The 26,708-nt window shown below is 36.6% G+C and overlaps 1 protein-coding gene across 2 annotated transcripts in view; it reads left to right on the top strand.

Annotated features, from left to right (window-relative positions):
• The window catches only part of PDS5A (PDS5 cohesin associated factor A), a 118,041-nt gene that overhangs the window by 908 nt on the left and 90,425 nt on the right, over positions 1-26,708 (top strand). For both annotated transcript variants that reach the window (XM_045834152.1, XM_045834153.1), the window contains exon 2: positions 96-276. In XM_045834152.1, coding sequence (XP_045690108.1) covers positions 136-276 — 141 coding nt within the window. In that variant the 5' untranslated portion in view covers positions 96-135. The remainder of the gene's footprint in view (positions 1-95; positions 277-26,708) is intronic.

Raw genomic sequence — 26,708 nt, 5'->3', positions numbered from 1 at the left:
AGATAGGGCCCTTAGCAGATTAGAGATTTTTGAAATGAAAAAAGAGGTTACAAAGTCGCCCCTTTCCCGCTGAACTTTTGTTTTCTGACCGATAGAGGCCGGTAGAGGACTGTGAAAGAAAAGTTGTCCCCCAGGATGGACTTCTCCACCGCGCAGCCCAAGTCTGCCACTGCCCTGTGTGGCGTCGGGAGTGCAGACGGGAAGATTGCTTACCCTCCGGGGGTGAAGGAGATCACCGACAAGATCACCACCGACGAGATGATCAAACGACTGAAGGTGAGCGGGTGGACAGACTGCCCCCACTTCAGAGCTGCGGGGTAGGAAGTGCTCTCTCCTGTGTGCTACCGCTCTCCTAGGCCCGGCTGTAGAGCCTCTCCTACCAGGCTTTTTAAAGATAGCTTATCGCCTCGCCGCCTTCCCCTTTAGTCCATCTGAAGGTTATTGTTCTATTTTGGCTGTATCTTTGAATAATAAGTTCTGGGGGGAGACGTAACCCTTATGGGAAATGAAAAGGAGTGCTTGTGTGTTTGTTGAATCTTGTTTTTTAAGCATAAGAATTCAACGGTTAAAGTTTTTTTCTGGAAATATTTATGAGCATATTGTTCAAAGTAGCTTACAATCTTAAATGTAGGTAATAAGTCTAAGAAGTCCTATTTTCGTCAGCTTCTGAAGAGACGATTTAAGTACAAAACTATTTTTAAAAAGTGTCATAATTTTACAATATCCACAAATTTAAATGTGTATATAGTACGGTTAAACTTTGATGGAAGGTACTGACTTTTCAAAATTCAGGCTTGAAGTAAGGAGATATTTTAGTTTCACGTGTTCAAAGGGTTGTAAGAAAGAGTATTATGGCTCCTTTTTTAGAGAATCAGCTTATGAGTAGGTATTTAGTTTAAACGTGGTGGCCCTAACGTCAGGATTGGAAGATTCAGCTCTACCATTGGTCAGTTTTTTTGCTGTGTTGCATGGGCGTAGATTGTGGCCACAGCCTTGCAAAACAAATTCTCCTCTTAAGGGATCAACTTGATGCGGTGGTTCTCAACCAGGGCATCTTTGACCCCTCAGAGGACATTTGCCAATGCTGAAGATATTTTGGTTTTCAGAACTGGCTCAACCAGAGTAGGGAATCCAGCTAGGAAACTGTTGATAGTAGTCTAGATGAAAGGTGTTAAAATCTTGAAGTAGGGCTGTAATAGTGGGAATAAAGAGGTAAGGAGTGATCCAAGAGATTCATAGTTTAGAATCCTATTTGGTGGGAGGCTAGGAAAGATACAATGTTGACGATTGTTTCTACCTTGGTGAAATGTATTTTTAGGGAGTGATCTTGCCCCTTTATTTGTTCTTAGAGCTTGGTATAGTGCCTAGGAAATGTTTACAATGTTGTGAGTGCTTAATGAATGAAGGATTCTTTTTAAAATTTTTTAAATTGGTTTGAGAGAGAAAGAGAAACATCTATTTGTTGTTCCACTTATTTATATATTTATTGGCTGATTCTTGTATATGCCCTCACTGGGGATCAAACCTGCCATCTTGGCTCTTGGGAGGACACTTTAAGTACCAGGCCAGGGCCTATTTGAAGTATTCCTGTAGTTTAATGTTTAAAATCTAATTATTTGTTGTCCCTTGAAGGTACACAATACCTCTCATTAAAATAAATCTTGATACTAAAGATTATACAAGAATGAGGTGCTTAATTGATGTTTCTTAAGGTTATATTGAGTGTTTTAGGATGCTGAAAAATTGTAGAATGTAATACTGTTAAGTAAAAATTTTATGAATCTTTTTATTGCATTCATATGAAGAATATTAAAACTTGAATTCTAATGATGGATAATCTGGCTTAAAAGGTTATGACTATATGTACATTTCCACTTGAAAATAGATTAAATGTCAGAAATACTGTGAACCAAGTCTAGAATGAGCATTGGATTAGAATATTTATTATGAGTTCTTTTGGAAGTTAGATTGACCTGTGTATTAATCACTTTTAATGTCCTATGCTAAAATTTTGCTTTTCTGATGAGTTTTTAATATTTTGCCTTCCTCCTGTCTTTCTAAGTCTATTTTGGCAGTAGTAGTTTGACTTTTTAGGAATCTTTGTTTAGTTAAAGTATTACTGTCTCATTTGAAGTGTAGCTTTTTAAATAATATTTAACTGTATTTTTGATCATTTGTATTTTAGATCCTTAGGCAGATTTTATTCAACGATTTATTATTATTGTAACATAGCAACAATGTTCAAATGCTGTGTAAATACAACGAGGGTTTAAAGGCAAGTAAAATCTTGGTCAGTGGAATTCAGAGATATGTCTAATTCTATTCAGTTTAAAGAATAGAACAAGCATTTCTACAGTAAAAACATAGTTTTAGAGTTAAAAGGCTCTTAAGAGAAATTCTGAGACTCCTCCTATTTACAAATGACAAAAGTTAGTACCAAACTGGCCATAACATTTAACAAGATCAGTCATAGGGTTAGTGGCAGAGCCAGAACAATAGCATCATATTTATTTTTACTCTTATAGCTGCCTTCATCTAAGAAGTAGAGCTAAGAGGTTGTGGTTTTTACTATGCAATTGAAAACAGTAAATAAAAAGGAAAGGGAATCAATGAGAGTTATTTGGTCTTTTGCAGAGAGATATAGGACAGCAGTTGTTTTGTTGTTGTTTTTTTAAGGGTGAAGGAGAGAGAGACAAACATTGATTTGTTGTTCCACTTATTTATGCATTCTTTGGTTGGTTCTTGTATATTCCCTGACTGGTGATTGAACCCGCAACATTGGCATGCCAAGATGACACTCTAACCAATTGGGCTACTGAGCAAAGCCTAGGACAGCATTTTTTTTTTTAACATTAGAGAAAATTATTGTGATGCTTTGAAGCTTCCTTGAAAATAGTTCTTAAGTATGTCTCTGAAGAGCTTTTCACATATTAGAAGATTTGATTTCTAAGGAACTAAATATTTTTTATGTGCAATCACACTGGTCTTCTGTCAGTTCCTTGAATATGCTGTTTATTTCTGCCTAGAAGGATTCTACATTATGTAGGCCATACATGCCATTCTTGTCAATTCATTTGTCATTTATTTGTTCTTCTTAAGGAAAGTCTCTTATATATGTACTCATAACTCTATTATAAGAGTATATATATAATATATTCTCTATAGTATTCTCCATTATATATTCTTTTAACTCCTTATCACTTATTATAGTTGTGATATTACACTTGTGCATGTTTATTTGGTTTGTCTCCCCAACTTCCCTATAAGCTTTGTGAATATAGGTACCATATGTATTTATTTTTGCATCCTCCCAGGGCCAAGTTTAATGCCTGGCACATAATTGGGTGTTCAACAAATATTAGTTGAATGAACAAATAAATACTTGGAATTAATATTGGGTTAGAGAAATATTTTTATTTTTGAACGTGAAAGATAATTTGAAAATATTTTGAATTATTGGGTTGGCCTAAAAGTTTGTTTTTCTTTTCCATAAGATGTCTTTATTAGTGCTTAGTTATCTTAACCTCATGTGAAACAATTTTGTTAGATTGTATTTTGATAGCAGTCATATCAGTATCATTTAATAAACTTATCAAAATTGGTGAATATTTAGCCATTTTAATATTGAAAATGGAAGAAAATATGCAATATTTTCAGCATATTATGCTTTATAATTTCAAGAAAGGTTAAAAATGCAACTAAAATGCAAAAAAAAAAAAAGAAGATTTGTGCAGTGTATGTGCTGTGACTGTTAGAGCATGTCAAAAGTGCTTTGTGAAGTTTATGCTGGAGATTTCTTACCAGACAATGTTCCATGGTCGGGTAGACCAGTCGAAGTTGATAGTGATCAAACCGAAACATTGATTGAGAACAATCAGTGTTATACCATGTGGGAGATAGCCAACATATTCAAAATATCCAAATCAATAAAATTACTGGTGAAAATGAAAAAAATGTGTTTTTTATCATATGGAAAAAAATTAACTTTTTGGCCAACCCAGTGCAACTAAGTACCTTATCTATATACCAGAGATGGTAAGATACATATTTTGAGTTTTAGAACTAAAAGGTAGCTTAGAGTTTATTTGGTTTTGTTCTAATTTTCCAGATGAAGAAACAGTCCAAGAGGTTATAACCAACCCTGGTCACATAGAGTTGAAAATTGTAACTAACAGTTTTGTTACATAGATAAGTTACAATTATGAATTAATTGACAGAAATATTAAAAGCTGTATTAAGTTAGTTGGCTGTTTTGGAAGGACAGCAGACAATTTGCTACCAATGTTAACAGAAAGCATGAAGGTCTGTAGTTCACAAATAGCCTTCCTTCTGTATAGTTAAAGGTTCTGAAACTAATGCAGAGGTCATGTCTGATACGTTTTATAACACGTTCAAAATACACCTATGAACAGTGTTCTACGAAGTTCCATTATGTGATTCTGCCCACAGTTGATTATACAGTCTCTCTCTGATCATGTATTACTACAGAACTGTGTGCCAAACACATTTTTTTGTTCCTTCCTTTCTTGCTGTTCTGGAACTGATAGACCCTTGATAAGCCTTGGTTTTTAAAGGGCAGGGTAAAATCTATTTCTGATACCTGTTTCTTATTACCTGGTCTCAGAGTTCTCTGGCCACAATTCCATACCCAAATCAGCTATATTTATTATGTCACAGAATCAAATCAAGATAATTACTACCTTGGTGCTAAGAATTAAGAAAAATGAAATAATAGGGTTTTATTGTTCTGAAAATATCCTCCATTTTTCTCCTATCAGGTATTACTTCTGTGGTTGATTGGTTGTTTTTTTTTTGTTTGTTTGTTTGTTTGTTTTTCATTTGTCTGTAATCCTTCTCTTTGTGTCATCCATTCTCCCTCTTCCCCACAGTCTCACTTCTGCTTTCTATAGCCTGGCCTGGCCTGTTTGATAGTTTAGTAGAAATTAGGATATGGTGGGCTTAGTTTAATGTAGGCCATCCCCCTTTTCTCATCAAATCTAGGTTGGGAGGGGGAGGAATAGATGAGGGGCAGAAAGGCCATAAATTCTTTCCCTTTTCTTTCTTCCAGGTGAACCCCAGAAATACTTAGTTTGGTTGTAATTTTTTTCACCTCCACAAATGACTTTAATTTATCTCTAATTGCCACATAGTATGTTACTTTTACATAAAATCCAGTATGTAATTTCAACTCTAAATTCTGTTCATATATTTTAATATTTGTATTAATATAGAAGATTCTGCTAAGAATTAAAAAATTACGTGGAGAGGCAAAATTTCTTAAAATCAAGCCCTAACATAAAACCAGTATGTGTTGGTGAAGTAATACTTAGTACAGCACAGTTTTTATTTTAGACTTGATTTGTATAGAACTATTCTGTTTTTCAGTTCCTCTGTGACAAACTGCCCCAAATCATATGGTTTAAAACAGCAACTTTTTTGTGATATATATATACATATATGCATATATACATAGTATATGCATATATGTATGTGTGTATATATATCTCATAAAATTTACCATTCTAATAATTTTTAAGTGTGCAGTCTGTGGTTTCACAATGTTGTACAAGCATCACCACTATCCACCCCAGAACTTTTTCATGTTCCCAACTGAAACTTTGGACCCATTAAACAATAACTCTCTATTCTACCCTTCCCCCAGCCCAGGCAACCACCGTTCTACTTTTAGTCTTTATGAATTTTACTACTCTGTAAGTGGAATCATACAATATTTGTCCTCTTGTGGCTGACTTTTTTCACTTAGCACAATGTCTTCAAGGTTCCTTCGTATTGTAGTATGTGGCAGAATTTACTTTTTAAGGCTGAATAATATTCCATTGTATGTATATAACATCTTTTGTTTATTCATTCATCTGTCATTGGACACATGGGTTGCTTCTACTTTTTGGCTGCTGTGAGCAACTTTTCTTATTATCTCGCAATTTTGTGGATTAGAAATTCAGGCAAGGCTGGGCTTGGTTATTCCTCTGCCCCACATTGCTTACTGGGCTCATTCAGTGGTATTCAGTTGGTTACTGGACTAGTCTATAAGATCCACACTGGCTTCCCTCAAATACTTGGTGCCTTGGTAGGAACAGCTAATAGGCTGGATTCGGCCGGGCCCTTTTTCCTGTGTGTGTCATAGTCTTAGGGCTTCTTTGCTTCATCTTTCCAGTAGGGTTGTTAGACTCAGGGCTCCAAGACAATATGGAGGAAGTTGCCGGTACTTTTAAAGGCTTGATTCAGAATCAGCAGTGTCATTTCTAACTTACTCTAGTAGTTAAATAGTTGCAACCCAGTTCACATTCAAGGAGAGAAAATTTATCCCTACTTCTCAATGGAAGAGGTAAGGAAGAAATTGCAGCCATCTCTAATCTACCACAGGAGCTCTGATGCCAAGTCAAAGTGTATCAACTACAATTTGTAGTATATTTATCAATTTGAAAAACACTTGATCTCAAAAACAACAGTATGTATTTGCATCTAACTAGCTAGATGTGTAAAATTTATTTTAAAAACTATTAAAATTTTCTAGAAATTTTTAATGTGCTAATTAGAAAAAATTGTGGGGGAGGCTTGTGATTTGATCCTAGAAATGTTTCTTATATTATTTGAATTTTTATTGGATAGTATTACTGGCTGATTATAATGATGATTTTTCTGTCCTCTCCTTTTATTTATTTTTTTTAGTATCAACTTTTTATTTTTTTGAAACATATAACGTCTCTAGAAAAATTGGAAAAAATTGTGCTTTTGACACTCATGTCCTTTTCCTCAGACATTTGTGACCTAGACTTGCTCTTGTGTTTCTATGCGCACAGACACACACAATGTGCTTTTTTGTTTAAGAGTCACTTGAAGACATGACATTCCACTACAGAAGGCTTCAGCATTCTTCTTAGAACAAGGACATTCACCCACTTTATCATAATTGTTCTCACATTCAAGAAATTTAACATTGATAGTGATATCTATTATCCTGTCCATAATAAAATTCTCCCAGTTGCCTTAAAAAAAGTTGGGTTGCAGCATAGTATCACTTGCTTTTATCATGTTTCTTTAGTCTTTTTAATCTAGAAAGTTTTCTCATGGTTTTGGGGGGTATAAAGAGTTTGTTCTTTTGAAGCATTTGTCTTTATAGAGTTCCTTAATCTATTTTGGTCTCATTTTCTCATACTTAGAGTCAAGTTGAACTTTTTTTTTTTTTTTTTTTGCAAACATACTGTGCAAGTGGTCTTGTATAATTAGTTCCCTCTATTACATCAGGAGGATGTAATATATTTTGTCTCATTGGTTATGCTAAGTTTGATCACTTGGTTAGAGATGGTCATTACTCTCCATTGTAAAGGTACCTTTCCCTCCTTTGTAATTAGTAATATTTAAGGTGATAATTTGTCAAAATAATTTATTTTTCAACAATTCTTACTTAACCATTTTACCATCCACTTTGATGATCACAAAATCTTGGCTTTGTGTATTCTATCATTCCTTCTACATGTATTAGCTGGCATTCTTTGAAGAACAGCCTACCCCCTGCCCTCATTTAAAAAATGCATTATAAATCCACTACTCTCTGTTTCTTTGAGAGTCAGTTTCTTTGAGGGTGTCTTTTGAAACTTCTTGTGTCTTTTTGATAGGTCTTTCAGAGTCTTTGAGCATTTCTTTGTTTTCTGGTACAAGATGTTCACCTTGTGCTTCTCTGCCCCAGATTTGGATAGGTCATGTTCTCCAAAGAGCCCTATTTCCATTTTAGTAGGGAATGGTATTTATAAACCAGATCTGAGCTTGGGCATTATGTTCACATTGTTACTAGGATATGACTTCTTTAGGCCCTTTCTTTTTTCTTTTCTTAAATACTTCTTTATTTAAATCACTTTATTTATAGACGTTTGGGCTCCAAAACAATAAAAATATTTAAAAGTAACTCCTTCAGTAAGTTTTAACTAAAAGTAGCACGTGATTTGACCGAAACAATGTTGTATTATATATATTTAATTATTTTATTGATTATGCTATTACAGTTGTCCTATTTTTTTTCTCCCCTTTATTCTCCTCTGCCTTGCACACTCCCTCCCACCAGCATTCCTCCCCACCTTAGTTCATGTCCATGAGTCATAAATATAAGTTTGCTGTGGATCCAGGCTCCTAGGGTCTGTGGCGTTATGGATTAGACAAATTCACCTGGACTACCGAGTCCTCTGGAGGAAAAGGGACAGTGCGGCTTCTCTTTCAAGAGAAGAAAAAGGCTTGGAGGGCCTTGGCCACTCTCTCAAGAGGAGAGCACCTGGACCCTTGCCTTGACAGGCTTTTATTGGGTTCAATTTGCACAGGAATAAAGGGTGTATACTTAAAGCTCATCAATCATTGTTAGGCAGAAATGATTAAACAATAGGTAACATTCAAAGAACTCTGAGGGCTTATTCTGAGTTGGGGTCAGATAGTTAAATGGCCATAAAAGTTTGGGGAACAAACTCACTTCCTGTTTGGACCCTTATCATTTAAATTGAGGGTATTACCAAAGTAGGTTTCATAGGATTTTATGCTGTCTTTCTCAGGCCTGATCGCCCTAGGGAACCTGTCCTTTTCAGCACAGGGCCACATGATCCTCCAGCATTGTTTTAGTCTTAAGGCATTATTTCAGGCTTAAGTCAGGCAGGGGCAGTAAGGCAACCAAGAGAGTAGGAGACTTCTTGCAGACAGAATGAGGACTCAGGCTATGTTAAAGCCGAGGGGCAAGAGTCCATCACCCCCTTTTTCTATAGTCCCCGAAGTCCTTCCCTGAGTGCCCCTTCACAACCATGCCTGTCTTAGGTTGTCCCTCTTTTAAGGAATCTTATCCATCATTGGCTAACCAGTCATCCACCTGGGGCCAAGCAGGGTGAACAGAAAGGGGGCAGAGGTGGTGCCCCTACAAGGAAGATAAGCTTTGTCTCCTAAGTGCCTTATGGTCCCAAGATCCTTTACTCAGCCTTAGCCACAGGGGATTACAGCTTCTGAAACCAGGCAGGGCAGTTCGCAACATAAGCTCTTTGGCTTCTCCATTTCTCAGACTATTCCTAACCTCCCCCTGTCTATTATGTACCTACCAATTATGCTTCTTATTCCCTGTGCCTTTTCCCCAATTCTCCCCCTCCCCCCTGATAACCCTCCATGTGATCTCCATTTCTGTGGTTCTGTTCCTGTTCTAGTTGTTTGATTAGTTTGCTTTTGTTTTTTTTTTTGGCGGGGGGGGGGGTTGTTTTTTTTTAGGTTAAGTGATTGATAGTTGTGAGTTTGTTGTCATTTTACTGTCCATCTTCTTTTTCTTAGATCTAAGTTTTTCTTTAAACATTTCATACAATAAGGGCTTGGTGTTGATGAACTCCTTTAACTTGACCTTATCAGGGAAGCACTTTATGCCCTTCCATTCTAAATAATAGCTTTGCTGGATAGAGTAAGCTTGGATATAGAACCTTGCCTTTCATAACTTTGAATACTTTGTTACAGCCCCTTCTTGCTTGCAAGGTTTCTTTCAAGAAATCAGCTGAAAGTCTTATGGGAACTCCTTTGTAGGTAACTCTCTTTTTCTGTTGCTGCTTTTAAGATTCTCTCCTTGTTGATAATCTTGGCTAATGTAATTATGATATGCCTTGGTGTGTGCTTCCTTGGGTTCAACTTCTTTGGGATTCTCTGAGCTTCCTGAACTTCCTGGAAGTGTATGTCCTTTGCCAGGTTGGGGAAGTTCTTCTTCATTATTTTTTCAAATAAGTTTTCGATTTCTTGCTCTTCCTTTTCTCCTTCTGGCACCCCTATGATTCAGATATTGGAATGTTTAAAGTTGTCCCAGAGGTTCCCTAAGCCTCTTCTCATTTTTTTGAATTCTTGTTTCTTCATTCTGTTCTGGTTGAATGTTTATTTCTTCCTTCTGGTCCACACTGTTTATTTGAGTCCTGGTTTCCTTCCCATCACTGTTGGTTCCCTGTATATTTTCCTTTATTTCACTTTGCATAGTCTCTTTTTCCTCTATTTTGCGACCATACTTAATCATTTGTGTGAGCATCCTGATTACCATTGTTTTGAACTCTGCATCTGATAGGTTGGCTCTCTCCATTGCTTAGTTCTGTTTTTGGAGCACTGATTTGTTCTTTCATTTGGACCAATTTCTTTATCTCAGTGTACCTGTTATGTTGTAAGGGTCAGAGCCTTAGGTATTGGCCAGGGCGCAGCAACCATGTCCCTGCATTTTGGTGTTGTATGTTGGGGAGGTGTCCTAGAGGGAACAATGCCGATTGCTTGGCTCTCCTGACTTTCAGTCACTTCTCTCTCTACTCACAAACAAAGTGGGCCCTTCTGGTGCTGATTTCCAGGTGGGTGGGTTTGTGCGTGTTCTGGGACCCTGTGGGTCTCTCCAACAGACTCTCCTGTAAGGCTGGGAGTTTGTCCGCCATTGCACCCCCCACCAGTTTTTACAGCCATAGGTTTTGAGGCTTTCTTTTCTCACTCTGGAACCCTGGGTTGTGTGGTCTGTCTCGCTCTCAAGTGGTTCCTCCTGGTTTATCTGCATGCAAATGTGGGACCACCAGCCACAGCCTCGCCTGCCCAGTCCTCGAGCTGCAGCCTTGCTGTCCATCCTTCCACCCCAGCTACCCATCTCCACCCCTTCTACCATTCTGGGTGAATGTTTCTTCTTTAACTCCTTGGTTGTCAGACTTTCATACAAATTTGATTTTCTGGCAGTTTTGGTTGTTTTTTTGTTTTTGAATTTGTTGTTGTCCTTCTTTTGGTTGTAAGAGGAGGCAAACTGTGGCTACCTATGCCTCTATCTTGGCTGGAAGTCGTGTTCTTTATGCCCTTTCCTAATACAGAACTAGAAAATGTATATACATATACTTTAAATCATGAGTTCAGTTTGCCTTCCTTCAGTTGAAATCTAGCACCACAAAGTGTATCCTAAACTTCCTCCATTCCGTATTTGTATCATCCTTTCCTTACAATATAAACCTGTTTTTCCTTAGTTTGTTGAATTTATTTGTACTACCCTACTGTAAGTACAAAAAAATTCATACCTACTATGCCAGTATCCCTTGCAAGATTTCTTTACAGTTCTTTCTGTCCCATAAAGTTATATAGAGTACTGTTTGTTAATTACTTGAATTTAAATTCTTTTGTCTGAATGGTCATGTTATCTGTTATATATACAATTTATTTCTCTCTGTTTGTAGTCAATCAGCTATTTCCACTAACATATAATCATTGGTTGATGTTTTAATTGTAAAAACATGACATAAAATTTATTACCTCACCCATTTTAAGTAGTGTCAACTATGCACATTTTAGTGACAAGAGATATTGAGAACCTTGTAAAACTGAAACTCTATAAGCATTGAACAATTCCCTCTTTTTCCCTCCCAGCCCCTGGCAACCACCAGTCTACCTTCTAAGAGTCTGTCTATCTTAGATCCCCTCATATAAGTGGAATCATATGGTATTTGTCTTTTTCTGACTGGCTTATTTTACTTAGCATAATGTCCTTAAGACATCTTCATGTCATAAACATATGACAGGATTTCCTTCCCTTTTTAAGGCTGTATAATATTACATTGTGTGTGTGTGTGTGTACCACATTTTCTTTATTGGTCAGTCCATTGATGGACTTTCAGGTTGCTTTCACCTCTTAACTATTGTAAATAATTCCTCAGTGAACATGGATGTGCATACATATCTCTGAGATCCTATTTTCAATTCTCTTGCATGTATATATAGAGAGATAAATATAGGTATAGGTATATAGATATATATATGGATATATATACACATATACATATCCAGACTGTATATTTCTGGGATTGCTGGATCATATGATAATTCTATTTTTAATTTTCTAAAGATCCACCTTAATTGGGTTTCCAAACCCAATTCCACAGTGGAGTGGGGCTCTTCCCCCACACCAACAAACAGTTCTCAGATACCAGCAGGTTGTCCCAGAATGCAACTTAGTTCTGACGCTGTCTACACAGAGGAAGCATCATATTCTACAGGTTAAGGTTTCAGTCCTACAAGACTGTCTTCCCGCCTCCCCAAACAAACTTTAGATGCCAGGTTACCTGTGCTTCTGACTGGCCACAGATTGGAGATTCTAGCCATCTCCTCCAACTCATGATGTCAATCACAAGTTGAGGTTGTCATCAGTACCTCTGACCAACTGGCTATAAAGCAGTGGTTCCTACAACCTCCTCCTTAGATTTAAGTTGCTAGAATGGCCCACAGAACTCAGAGAAAACATGTTACTTACTAGATCACTGGTTTATTGTAGAAGGATATAACTTGGGAACAGCTAGATGGAAGAGATGCATAGGGCAAGGTATGTGGGAAGGAGTATGGAACTTCTTTCTTTCTCCAGGGGCACCACTCTCCCCTGCATCTCCATGGATTCACCAACCCAGAAGCTCTGTGAACCCCTCCCCCTGTTTTTTATGGAGGCTCTGCTACATAGGCAGGATTGATAAAAATCAACCATTCATGATTGAATCAACCTCTAGCCTCTCTCCCCTATATGAAGGTGGGGATGGATGAGACTGAAAATTACAACTTCTAACTACATGGTTGGTTTTATTATCAACTAGCCCTCATCTTTGGGTGCTGTCAAAAAGTCACCTCATTAACATAATGAAAGATAACCTTTTTTTACTCTTAACACTTAGAAAATTCAAAGAGTTCCTGGAGCTGTGAGCCAGGAATTGTGGGCCAAAACCAAATATATATTTCTTTTTTCTTTTCTTTTCTCTCCTTTTTTTAGTTTCCTGCCCAAGTTCTGTTTTTATTTATGTTTTATTGATTAGGCTGCCCCCCTCCACCCAGCACCCCCAACTCCCTTCAGTGATCCCACCTCCTTTGTTCATGTCCCTGGGTCATGCATATAAGTTCTTTGGCAACTCCATTTCCTATACTGTTCTTAACATGCCCCTGCCTATTTATTCTGCAACTACCAGTTTGTATTTCTTAATCTCTTCACCTTTTCCTCCATTCTCTGAGACTGCCTCCCCACTGGCCACCATCCCAATGTTCTCTATATCTATGGTTCTGTTTCTGTTCTGCTTGTTTGCTTAGTTTGTTTTTTAGATTCAATTGTTGATAGTTATGTATTTATTGCCATTTTTATTGTTCATATAGTTTTGATTTTTTTTTTCTTGAATAAGTACCTTTAACATTTCATATAATAATGGTTTGGTGATGATGAACTCCTTTAGCTTTACCTTGTCTAGGAAGCACTTTCAATTCTAAATGACAGTTTTGCTAGATATAGTAATCTAGGTTGTAGGTCCTTGCTTTTCATCATTTGAATACTTCTTGCCAGTCCCTTCTAGCCTGCAAAGTTTCTTTTGTGAAATCAGCTGACAGTCTTATGGGAATTCCTTTGTAGGTAATAATCTGCTTTTCTCTTGCTGCTTTTAAGATTCTCTATTTATCTTTAACCTTTGGCATTTTAATTATGATGTGTCTTGGAGTGGTCCTCTTTATATCCACCTTGTTTGGCACTCTCTGTGCTTCCTAGACTTGCATGTCTATTTCCTTCACCAACTTAGGAAGTTTTCTTTCATTATTTTTTCAAATAAACTTCCAATTTCTTGCTTTTTCTCTTCTCCTTCTGGCACCTTTATGATGTAAATGTTGAAATCTTGAAGTTATCCCAGAAGTCCCTTACACTACCTTTAGTTTTTGGATTCTTTTTCTTGCTGTACTGTTTGGATGTCTTTTTCTTCCTTATATTCCAAATCATTGATTTGATTCTTAGCTTCATCCATTTTGCTGTTGATTTCCTGTAAATTGTTCTTTATTTCACTTAGTGTCTTCTCCATTCCTGATTGGATCATTTTTATACTTTTGAAATACGCACTGAGTTCCTTGAGTATCTTTATAACCAGTGTTTTGGACTCTGCGTCTGATAGATTGCTTATCTCCATTTTATTTCATTCTTTTCCTGGAGGTTTGTTCTTGTTCTTTCATTTGAGCCATATTTTTTTGACTCCTCATTTTGGCAGCTTCCCTGTGTTTGTTTCTATGTATTAAGTAAAGCTGCTTTTTCTCAGTGTCTTGGTAGTGTGGCCTAATGTAGTAGAGTCCTGTAGCACCCAGTGGCACAACATCCCCTATCACCCAAACTTGGTACTTAAGGTGCACCCTGTATGTGGGCTGGGCACTTCCTGCTCTTGTAGATGAGTCTTGATGGCTGTCAGCAGGTCAATAGGAGGGATTTACCCAGCCCAGACAGCTGGTAGAACTAGCTGTGACCCCTATCCAGCAGCCACCTCCCTCCATGGCTTGTGGAGGTGGTTAGGTGGTGCTCTGACATGGTCTGTAACTGTCCACTGGGTGTGCAGGTCCCGGGGTTTCCCAGGTGGTGCAGGCCAAGGTCAGCCCCCAACTGTGTTCTGTCTGGGGCCTCTTGTCATAAACTATAAAACAGTCTGTAGATGGTTGCTACTAGTGCCAGGCCTGGGCCCACTCAGTGAGAGGTTTAGGGGACTGTGCTCAGCTGTTGCCTTTCTGAGCAGGTGTGAAGCCTGCACCTAGCCCAGCCACTGTTACCAGTTTGGGTGTGCCCATGAGTTGGATGGGGCAGAGCCTCAGGTAATTGTCATAGCAGGGCTTACAGTATGAGCCTGGTTGGTAGAGATTCAAATACGATGCCACCACACTGTGGCTTTGTGGTAGGGAAGGCTCAGAAAAGGTATACTGGTTGTTGTCTGCAGTTCTGTCTGGGAGGAACCTGTCCCCCAGCTCTCTTCCTGCTGCCAGACACTTCAGTTCCTCCCCATACGCCACTGGTGCCCTTCAAGGTGCTGCCCTGAAGCTGGAGCCCCAGAGGGAGTGTGTCTGAGTACATCCATGTATGGAGGGTCCCGCCAGGGAATCCCAGTTTCTTCTTCTGACCTAGTCCCCGCCGGTTTTTGCTGCCAGAAATTATGAGGACTTGCTTTCCTGCCCCAGGAACCCTGGACTGGGTGATCTGGTATGGGGCTGGGATCCCTCACTCCCTAGATATCCCTCGATTTTATATCCACCACACGTGGGTTTGGGACAAGCCTGTTCAGTGTCTCCATGTCTCTGCCCCTCCTACCCAGCTGGATGAAGGTGGTTTCTTTAATTCCTTTGTTGTTGGACTTCCATTCAGCTCAATTTTCTGATGGTTCTGAGTTATATTTGTTCTGTAGTTTAGCTGTAATTTTGCTGTGGTTGTGCAAGGAGGCAAGCCATGTTTACCTACACCTCCATCTTGACTGGAAGTCTAGGTCACTATTCCAAATACATATTTCTTTACAGATCATTATATTGCACCACCACTGCATACTGTTTTCAATAGCAGTTGCATCCTTTCACATTCTCTCCAGTGCACAAGGATTCCAGTTTCTCTACATCCTCACCAATGCTCGTTATTTTCTGTGTTTTTGATAATAGCTGTTCTAACAGGTATGAGGTAATATCTCATTGCAGTTTGGATTTGCATTTTTCTGATGGTGAGCAATGTTGAGTATCTTTTTATGCTTGTTGGCTGTTTATCTTTGGAAAAATGTCTGTTTAAGTCCTTTGTTCATTTTTAAATCAGGTTATTTTTGAGTTATAAGGGTATTTGTATTTAGTGGTAGGGGTTACTTTTCAATTATTTTTAATTTTATATGGTTCAAGAATAAGAACTATACAAATGTATAGTTTTCATATGTCTTACTCCCATCTTATTCCTTCTACTCCATTTCCCCATACCCAGCCACTATAAATAATCATTTTCTTTAGTGTCTGGTTTATCCTTTCTGTGTTGTCTTCGTTCTTACTCAGAAGATAGACTACTACATATGTATCTTGGAAATCATATCTGGAAATCTTTTTTTATTCTTTTTCATGGTTTCATAGTATTCCATGTATAGATGTGCCAAGTAGTTTATTCAGCTAGTCTCTCATTGTTGCATCTGAGATCGTTTCCACTGTTTTGCTATTACAAATAATGCTAAAGTGAATAACTTTTTCCACGTGTTGTTTTGTATTTGTGTAGGTGTATCTTTAGGGTAAATTCCTAAGAGTGGGATTGTTGGGTGAAAGGGTAAATCTGAGAGTGATTTTGTTAGAGATGGCCAAATTCTCCCTCTGTGGGGATTGTACCATTTTGTGTGTCCGCCAGTGTGTATAAGAATGCCCAGCTTCTCAATAATGTATTTCTTAAAGATTTTATTTATTTTTAGAGAGAGAGGAAGGGAGGGAAAAAGAAAAGGGAAAACATCAATGTGTGGTTGCCTCTCGCATGCCCCCTGCTAGGGACCTGGCTTGCAACCCAAGCATGTGCCCTGACTGGGAATAGAACCAGCAACCCTTTGGTTCACAGGCCAGCACTCAATCTACTGAGAGCCACACCAACCAAACCTTCAATAATGTATTATTAAGCAATACTTTTAAATTAGCAGTCAAGCTGGCAAATTTATATTTTGGAAATGAAGCCATTTTATTGCCTCCTAGCAACAAGAGAAATTCTTTATGGGAATGAGTAAATAAACATGTGCCACATTTAAGTTCAGAGGGATAAGAACTCTGTTTAGATTTAAAACTCAAAAGAAATTTAGTGACTTTTTTTTAGTGTTTAAAGAAATGATAGGGTGGAGATGGAGACAAATGTTAGTAACAGATGATGTTGAAATAATCGAGCCTCACCCAAGTCTTAATTTAAGACCTTGAGTTAAATAGAAATTAAGTGAGGGCTTATTAAAAATAATGTATGAAATAGCCCTGGCTGCTGTGGCTTAGTGGACTGGGCGCCAGCCTCTGAACTGAAAGGTCACAGGTTCTATTCCCAGTCAGGGCACATGCCTGGGTTGCTGGCCAGGTCCCCAGATGGGAGCGTGCCAGAGGCAAACCAATTGACATCTCTCACACTGATGTTTCTCTCCCTCTCTCCCTTCCTTCCTCTCAAATAAATAAATAAACTTTAAAAAATGTATGAAATAACACTGGCATATAGAATGCCAAAAATATGATTTATTTGCCCTATATCAGAAGTCTGTAGATGTCCAAGGAAAAACTGACTGGTGCTTATACTGGGAGAACATACTTAAGAATATTAATGAATTTTGTTTCTACGAGTTTTTATTTTCAGAATTAAGCGTTTAAGTTAAAAACTACTTTGGATGAGGTAGTTGGCACATGAAAGTATGTCTATTTTAATTCCCCAGTCAGAAAGATAAAATGTGTGGAGTTTATATATTAAATAAATGCTTAACAAGTTTTTATTTGCTGATGACAACAAATCAAGAAGTTCCTAGATAACAGTTTCAATAGGAAGCCAAATACACACATAACAAAGGAATTTACTAAATTAAAAAAAAATTTTTTGTTATACTCACCTGAGGACAATTTTTTTTCACTGCTTTCCAAGAGAGAAAGGTGTTGGGGGAAGGGAGGGAGAGAGAAACAAACATCAGTGTGAGAGAGAAATATCAGTTTGTTGCCTTCTTATACACACACTGACTGGGGCTCGAACCTGCAAACCTGTGTATGTGCCCTGGGCGGGAATCAAACCCAAGACCCTTTGGTCTATGGGATGACACTCAAATCAACTGAGCCACACTGCCTAAGTCTGACATTTGGTCTTTTTACATTAAAGCAGAACTTCCCAACTGGTGTGCTTCTACATAGTTATAGGTGTACCTAAATACAGAGAACCTCAGCCTTTGGAGGTTACAGATATATCATTTCTTAAATATGTGATAGTGTATGCAAAATGGGAACTTCCATAATATGCACTGTTGTTCATGTTATAAAATTATCATTAAGATTAAACATTTAAAATCCTGCCAAAGTAGAGAGCACTATGATTGGTGCTGATAAAGCCAATTCTTAAATAGCATTAGTCCATGGGGGAAACTGGATTTATACTAGACTAGCACTGGAATGGATTTCCATTTATATGAAAAATATTTGAGATTATCATATAATTTATAAGTTAAATGCCAGTTATGCACTAAGGTTGTATCTGTTTCATTGGATAAAGAAATACTAAGAATTTTGATGGTCAAGAAAAGTTTCATGGAGGTGACAGTTGGGCTGGGATTCAAAAACTCAGACTTTGGTAGGCAAATTGGTAGTAAAACATGCCAGACAGATGACTAGCAGGACAAAGACTGAGAGACAGCAACAGGCTTGTGTGTTTGAAGAAAAATGAGTGAAATGGTTTTGCTAAAGCATCTTAAAAGAGAGAAGTTTGGGAGGAAAAAAGAGGACAGTACCTATGAAATTGTTAAAGCTCTTAAATGACAAAGGAAGAAATTTGAATTAAAAGAAAGTCTCTTAGGTATTTAAGCTGAAGAGTGATGTGTCTGAGTATGACCAAGCAATTTCTTAAGTATGTGCATACCACCCTTTCTTTGTGATCAGTTTGTGGTGTCTTTTTATCCTTTTGTCCAGACTAGGTAGCATCTTCATTTGAACAGTTATCCATTTCTAAATGATACTGTCTGAATAAATCAGTTAGTTACTGAAAGTTTCATTATATGACTCTAGATGGGAAGACTACAGATGAGTAAAATTGAAAAGCATGGTTAGTAGAATTTTATGTACTAGATTATTATAATATGAATTGGATTTTTATCACATATATTCAGTATGTTTTTCTTTATATAATTTGTGTATTGTTGTCTCCATTTTCCCCCTGCCCCAACCATCCCTGCCTCCCACCCTCGAACCTACCCTCTTTTTCCATGTGTCCTTTATACATGTTCCTTGACGGCCCTTCCCCTATTTTCCCCCATTATCCCTCTCCCCCAGCCCCTCTGGTTACTATCAATTTGTTCTTTATTTCAGTGTCTCTGGCTATATTTTGCTTGCTTGTTTGTTTTGTTGATTAGGTTCCACTTGTAAGTGAGATAATTTACAATACCCAAGTGCTGGACGCAACCTAAGTGCCCGTCAGTAAATGAGTGGATAACAAAACAATGGTACATTTACACAATGGAATGCTATGCAGCAGAAAGAAAGAAGGAGCTCCTACCCTTCTCAACAGCATGGATGGAACTGGAGAGCATTATGCTAAGTGAAATAATCCAGGTGGTGAAAGATAAATGCCATATGATCTCACCTATAAGTGGAACCTAATCAGTGTGTGTTTTTCCAAAATTTCCTAGAATTTCTGTGGAGGGAATTCTAAGTAAACTGATACCAAAGTATATTTTGTTAAGTTTAATACTTGAAAATTAAATTCAGTGGTCCTGTAATTTCAGACATTTGTTGAGTTAAATATCCTTCATCTAGCCACTATAAACTAAGTAGAGATGAGTTCTTCATCTGCAAAAGGAAAATCATTGATTTAAAATGTTTAACCTGAGATTCATAAGGATTGATTCAGTGTATATAAGGAGACTGCTTCGTTTCTGGGAGAAGTTTAGAAAATGATTTTCTTCTCAAACCATCTACCTAAATAGCTTTGAAGAAAGTAGTAAAAATCATCAGGCAGTAATAAAATAAAATTGGTTTTAGATCTCTTGAGAGTGATATTATATAATTTGGTCTCCTATATTCAGTTCCATCCTTTAATTGATATTTTACCAGATTTTTGGGGATTATAATTAAGTCCTTAAATGAAAAAGAAAGAAATTTGAATTTTTTAAAAAATCGCCCAGGCTTTTGAGCTGAAGAGTGTTATATCTAAACATGGTTTAAACTCCTTCCAGAAACAAAGTGGTGTCCTTATATAACTGCTGCTATCTCAATTGTTCTTTGTGTCCTTCTCTACTTTCTTATTTATTATTCCATTGTTAATGCTTTTTTTTTTTTTACTAGATGCTAATTTTTTAGAGCAGTACACATCATAGCAAAATTGAGTGGGAAGTACAGAGTTCCCAGCAACTCCCTGCTTTTCCACCCTTGCCCTGCCTCTGGTGTCAACACTTCACATCCATTACCAGAGTAATGTATTTCAATCCATGGGCCAACATGAACGTGTCATCATCACCCAAAGTTTATATTCCCATTTTTTAAATACAATTTAATTTTTTATTTATATTGTAAATGTATTGATTTTCATGAAACAATATAGTGAGTATATCCATGTCATTAAGTAATCCTTTAAAACTTTTGTTTTAAAATATTATTTTTTAAAGCAGTTTTAGTTTCATAACAAATTTGAGGGGAAAATATTGACATTTCGAAGATATGTACTCCTTTTCCCCAAATATGCATGGCCTCCCCATTATTAATGTCACTCTTCAGAATGGTATGTTTGTTGCCAACGATGAACCTACATTGACACATGATAATCACCCAAAGTCCATAGTTTACATAAGGGTTAACTCTTGGTATGTACTCCATGGGTTTGGACAAATAATTACACAGAGTACTTTCACTGCCCTAAAAATCATCTGTGTTCTCCGTATTTATCCCTCCCCACATCCTATACTATATTTTTTAGCATGGAAGAGCCCAAATGTTTATTATTTACATATTGCTCATGTTTTCTAGCAAAGTTAGATTTATTGTCCTCTTAATATTCCAAATTTTTACTTTTCTTGTTTGGCTAAGGTAGAGCACTAAGTGCCAAATTTACTTATTTTAGGTGGATGCAGAAGATTTGCATTCACCTAAAATGGAAGATCTTGAAGATAATCAGCATGCTCTAATCTAGATGAGTGGTTCTAAGATTTTGAGAGTTCTTAAATATCAGCTGGTACTTTTGTTAAGAATCAGATACCTGTTAATCTTCCCCTCCCCCAAACAAATGTAATTTGGGAGTGGGCTCAATTTCTGCATCTTCCCCTGCATTTTAAATAAGTCCTTTAGGTGATCTTGATACAAAAAATATGCACTGAGTATCCCAGAAATATATTTTACTTTCCCTGCTGCTAAATTTCATATTAACTATTCTCAAAAATTTTGCCTGAAAAGGATTTCTAAAATTAGTTATAGGATGTTTAAGTTAAAATTTTTCCCAGAAACAAATATTCCTTTATTATTTTAAACTTAGCTTTATTCTGAAAACACTTGAGTTTATTTGGAAGTCATGGGACTGTGTATACCATGACCTTTTACCTAATCTGGTGGCAATCTATTATTTAGAACCCTATTAATCATAGTCTCTAAAGGTAATAGCTTACAAATTCATTTGATGGGTTTATTCACTACTGAAATCTAACATTCTGGGTTTCCAGTGAAATCTGATAATATTCTACTCTTCCTACTTTGTGCTGACTGCTACAAATATAGCATGTTGGAGTTAAAAAAAAAAAATTTGAAGTTGAGCCTTGAAGGTGTGGTTCAGTGGATTAAGTGCCTGCCTGTAAACCAAAGGGCCACTGGTTTGATTCCCTGTCAAGGCACTGCCTGGGTTTCGAGCCAGGTCCCCAGTAGGGAGCGTGTGAGAGGCAACCACACATTGATGTTTCTCCCCTTCTCTTCCTCCTCCTCTTTCTCTCTCTCTAAAAATAAATAAATTCTTTTAAAAAAAGAAGTTGAATTAATAGTTTATAAATATTTTACTAATTAGCATTTTACTTTTTCCAAAAAAGGAGTGTGAGTAACATTGATCTGTTTTGCATTTGAAATATGGCTCTCTAAAACTAATCATTCTTATTAACAGATGATGTTATTCTTGTGGGATTTCTGAAGCATCCTGTGCCTTTATTACTTATCATTTTACTTTAATATTTGCAAATGGGCAGTGCTTCAAATATATGATGGTAATTAAATAGAACATTTCAAGGAGTAAATTACTGTATCCCTTAGTGAGAGAGATTACTTACTTCTCTCGGCACCCTCTATATTACCCCCCTTTTTTGGCCCTCATGTGTCTTTTGTGTTTTTCTTGTATTTTTCTTGTTTGGGTTTCTCTGAGTTTATCTTTAATTATTATTGAAAAGCATTCAACCATTATTTCTTCAAATATTTCTTAACCATTTTTTCTCTCTTTTCCTACTATGTTTCCAGTTTGTTTGATAATGTTCAACAGTTTAATGTATGTAGTTTCCATTTCCGTGCTGAAATTCCCCATTGTTAATGCCTGTTGTCTACCTTTCCCCTATATATTTTAACATATTAATTATAGTTGTTTATAGTCCCTGACTCACAATGGTTCAACTTAAGATTTTTTAACTTTACAGTGATGAAAAGGCAATGTACATTCAGTAGACAGTATAATTTTGAATTTTGATCTTTTCCCAGGCTAGTAATATGCCATAGGATACTCTCTTGTGATGCTGGGCAGCAGCAGCAAGCCACAGCTCCCAGCCACAAAATCATAGAGGGAAAACAACTGATAATGTACAGTGTACTGTTTTGCCAGCATTTTTTAGATATTGTATTATTGTGTTCAAATCCCATCATGTCTATAAAACTCCCATTTATATCTTTTGCTTCTGGGGAGAAGAAACAAAGAGAAGGGAAATTTCTCTTGAGACGAAACTCAAGAAAATTGCCGGCATGAAGGTGGCAAGTCAGTAAGGCCATCACAGATGAGTCAGGACTTTCACAGTAGATGATCTCAACCATCTTAAAGGACAAGTGAATCAGTGATGCAGTGAAATTGCCAGCATCAATTAAACTCATTTCAATATATGATATTTTCAAATTTACAATGGGCTTATTGTGATGTAATCCCATCATAAGTCAAGGAGCATCTGTATGTGTCTGATAGCTTTAGCAGTTGAGCCATCTCTGGATCTGTTTCTGTTGATTTATTATTTCTGGACAATGGACCCACTCAATCCTACCCACCCATTTTTTATTGGATGTTGGATATTATGTATTTTTTTTTTAAAACAGAGACTGAGGTAAATAATACTTATGCGCAAAAGTTAACATCTCTTCCCTTGTCAGGTTGTTAGTGTGAGGGATTAAATCAGTTCTTATCTGGCTGAACTGGGTTTGCTGTGTATGGGAGAATGAAATTTATATGCAGTGATGAATTGCTATTTGATGAGTTTTTAAATTGTTTTTTATTTTTATTTGATGAGTTAAAAATATTTATTTATATTTAGAGAGAGGGGAAAGGAGGGAGAAAGGGAGAGAAACATCGATGTGCAAGAGAAACATCGATAGGTTGCCTCTTGCACACCCCTAACTGGAGACCCAGCCTGGTCCCAGGCATGTGCCCTGACTGGGAATCAAATCAGCAAGCTTTTGATCTGCAGGCCAGCACTCAATCCACTGAGTCACACCAGCCAGGGCTATTTAATGCATTTTAACAGATGCTTAAACATTACCATCATTTGTCTGAATATGTCTATCTAACCTTTGTTTTTGAAGGATGTTACTTTTTGGATATAAAATTCTGAGTTGACAATTTTAGTGCTTTAAAGATGTAATTCTCCAGTGTTTCTGATGAGAAGTCAGTGGCAATATAGTAGGTCCTTGAATAACATCTTTTTCTTCAATGTTATTTTGTTATAATGTGGATAAAATGTCATAAGAACTTATTGTTTCTTTTACCAGTTAGCCTATGGTAAAATTAGTTTTGTTTTATGTCATTTTGTTTAAAGTCATAGAACCTATCAACAGTAAGTAGAACTTAAAACAGTATGTATTTTTGTTCTCTTATATGTAATGTGTCATTTTTTTCCAGCTGCTTTCAAGATATTTTCCTTTTTCTTTCATTTTTCAGCAGTTTTACAATGATGTCCTAGGGTGTGTGTTTCCCCCATATTTGTCCTCCTTTGGAACCACTGAGCTTCCTGGATTTGTAAATTTGTCTTTCACCAAATTTGGGAGATTTTTGGTCATTGCATCTTAAAGAAATTTTTTTCTGCCTCTTTTCTCTTCCTAGGCTACAATTACAAATATGTTAGATGTTTTTATGTTTTCTTCAGATCTCTAGAGCTCTGTAACTTTTTTCAGCCATTTGCCTATATGTTCTTCAAATTGGACAATTCCTATTAGTTTATTTTCAGGTTTACTAACTTTTTCTTCTGATATTTTCAACCACAGGTACAGCCTGAAAAATGTAAAGTTACAGAGAGTGGAAGACCCTATGTGGCATTAGCTGTGTGTGTTCTACATCTTTTTAAAATATATATTTACATAAAATGAATAAACCTCAAGTGTGACACTCTATTAATTTTTATATATGTATACACACATAATCATTATTCAGGTCATGATGTATAACATTTGTGGCATTCCAGTAGGCTGCCTTATGTTCCCTCTCCAGAGGTAGACACTGTTCTGATCTCTATCAACATACCTTAGTTTGGCCATCAAACTTAATATAAATGGACATACATTTTAACTTCCTTTGCCTATAAGAGTAGAATTGTTGGGTCATATGGTAACTGTTTAGTCTTTTGAGGAACTGACATACTTTTCCAAAGTGTGTCAGAAGAACATTTTATGTTCTCACTTGTAGTGTATAAGATTTCCAATTTCTCCACATCCTTGACATCACTTGTAATTTTCAGATTTTTTGATCCTAGCCACTCTACTGGATGTGAAGTAGTATCACATAGTAGTTTTGATGCGCGTTTTCCCAGTGACAAATGATGTCAGGATTTTTTTCATGAGCTTATGGCCATCTGTATATCTTCTTTGGAGCTATATTTATTCAGATGCCTTGCCCATTTTTATATTGCATTGTATTTTTAGTATTGAATTGTAAAAGTTCCTTTCGTATATTCTAGATACAAGTTCCTTATCAGGTATATGATGTTTTTTGTTTAATATTTTATTTATTTTTTAGAGAGAGGGGGAGGAAGGGAGAAAGAGAGGGAGAGAAACATTAATGTGTGGTTGCCTCTCGCCTGCCCCCCACTGGGGAGCTGGGCAGCCAGGGCAACCCAGGCATGTGCCCTGTCTGGGAATCAAATCGGCGACCATATGGTTCGCAGGCCGGCACTCAATTCACTGAGCCACACCAGCCAGAGCTCATTGTAGAAATTTTCTTGTGTTGTATGGGTTGTAGAAATTTTCTTGTGTTGTATGGGTTGTCTTTTCATTTGCTTGATGGTGTCATTTTAGGTACAAATGTTTTTTATCTTGATGAGGTTCAATATATTTTCTTTTGTCATTTATACTGTAGGTGTCATATCTAAGAAACCATTGCCTAAATTATAGTCACACAGATTTGTACCTGTTTTGAAGAGTTTTAAGTTTTAGCTCTGACATTTAGGTCTGATCTATTTTGATCAAATTGTTTAAAATTGAAATTGATAAAAAAAATTGTTAATTTGTATAAATGGTATGAGGTAAGGGTCCAAGTTTATTCTTCTGCACATGGATGTCCAGTTGTCTCAGCACCATTTATTATTGTAACGGCTGTTTCTTTCCTTAGCACCATTTATAGAAAAGAAAATTCTTTCCCCTTGGATGACTTTGGCACCCTTGTAGAAAATTAGCTCACTCTTGATAATATGGGTTTGTTTCTGTACTCTCAATTCTATTTCATTGATTTTAATGTCTATCCTTGTGCCAGAGCCACATTGTTTTTTCCCCACTAGTTTTATTGAGATATAATTGACATACAGCAGTATATAAGTTTTAGATGTACCACAAAATGATGTCACTTACATATATTGTGAAATGATTACCACAGTAAGTTTGATTAACATCCATTATCTTGTATAGATTTTTTTTAAACATCTTTTTCTTGTGGTAAGACCTTTACACTGTCTTAGTTACTGTTGCTTTGTAGTTTTGAAATCAGGAAATGTGAATCCTCCTACTTTGTTCTTATTAGGGTTGTTATAGCTCTTCCATTTGAATTTTAGAATGAGTGTGTCAATTTCTACAAAGAAGTCAGCTTGGATTCTGATGAGGACTGAGCTGAATATTCATTTGGCAACTATTGCCGTCTTAAAATGCTAAGTCTTTTGCTCCATGAAGATGGGATATTTCTCCATTTATGTAGATCTTTTATTTCTTTCAACACTGTTTTGTAACTGGGGGAGTGGGCAGGGATGGGAGTAAAAGACAGTAAACTATACTGGAACAACAATTAAAAAAATAACAAAACACTGTTTTGTACTTTTCAGACTGTAAGTTTCATTTCATATGTATGTATTTTGTTAAATTTTTCCTAGTTTATTCTTTGATGCTATTATAAATGGAATTGTTTTATTAATTTTATTTTTAGACTGTTCATTCCAAATATTTAGAAATTTGATTGAGTTTTGTATATTGATCTTGTATCCTGGAACTTTGCTAAACTTATTTATTAATCCTAATTGGCTTCAGTGGATTCCTTAGGGGATCATGTAATCTGTGAATAGAGAGATAACTTCTTTTCTGATCTGTTTGTCTTTATTTGCCCAGTTGCCCTGGCTAGAACCTTCAGTATGATGTGAAATAGAAGTGGTGAAAACAGATACTCTAGTCTTGTTCCTACTCTTAGTGGAAAAGATCCAATCTTCCACATTACGTATTATGTTGGCTGTGGATTTTTCACAAATGCCCTTTACTGTGTTGAGAAATTTCCTTTCGGTTCCAAGTTTCTTGAGTATTTTTATCATCAAAGGGTGTTGGATTTTGTGAAATTCTTTTTCTGCATCTATTAAGATCATGTGATTTTTGTTTCTTTATTTATATGTATTACATTAATTGATTTTCTAGTGTTAAACCAACCTGGCATTCTTAACATAAATCCCACTTGGTCATAGTGTATAATTCTTTTTATGTGTTACTGGATTTGGTTTCCTAGTATTCTATTGAAGATTTTTGCATCCATATATATAAGAGATACTAATCTATAATTTTCTTGTGGTATCTTAGTCTAG

Source organism: Phyllostomus hastatus, unplaced genomic scaffold, assembly GCF_019186645.2.
Source record: "Phyllostomus hastatus isolate PE091 unplaced genomic scaffold, TTU_PhHast_1.1 phas_contig_196, whole genome shotgun sequence".
In the NCBI taxonomy this organism is placed as follows: domain Eukaryota; kingdom Metazoa; phylum Chordata; class Mammalia; order Chiroptera; family Phyllostomidae; genus Phyllostomus; species Phyllostomus hastatus.
This window is presented reverse-complemented; position numbering and strand designations above follow the sequence as displayed.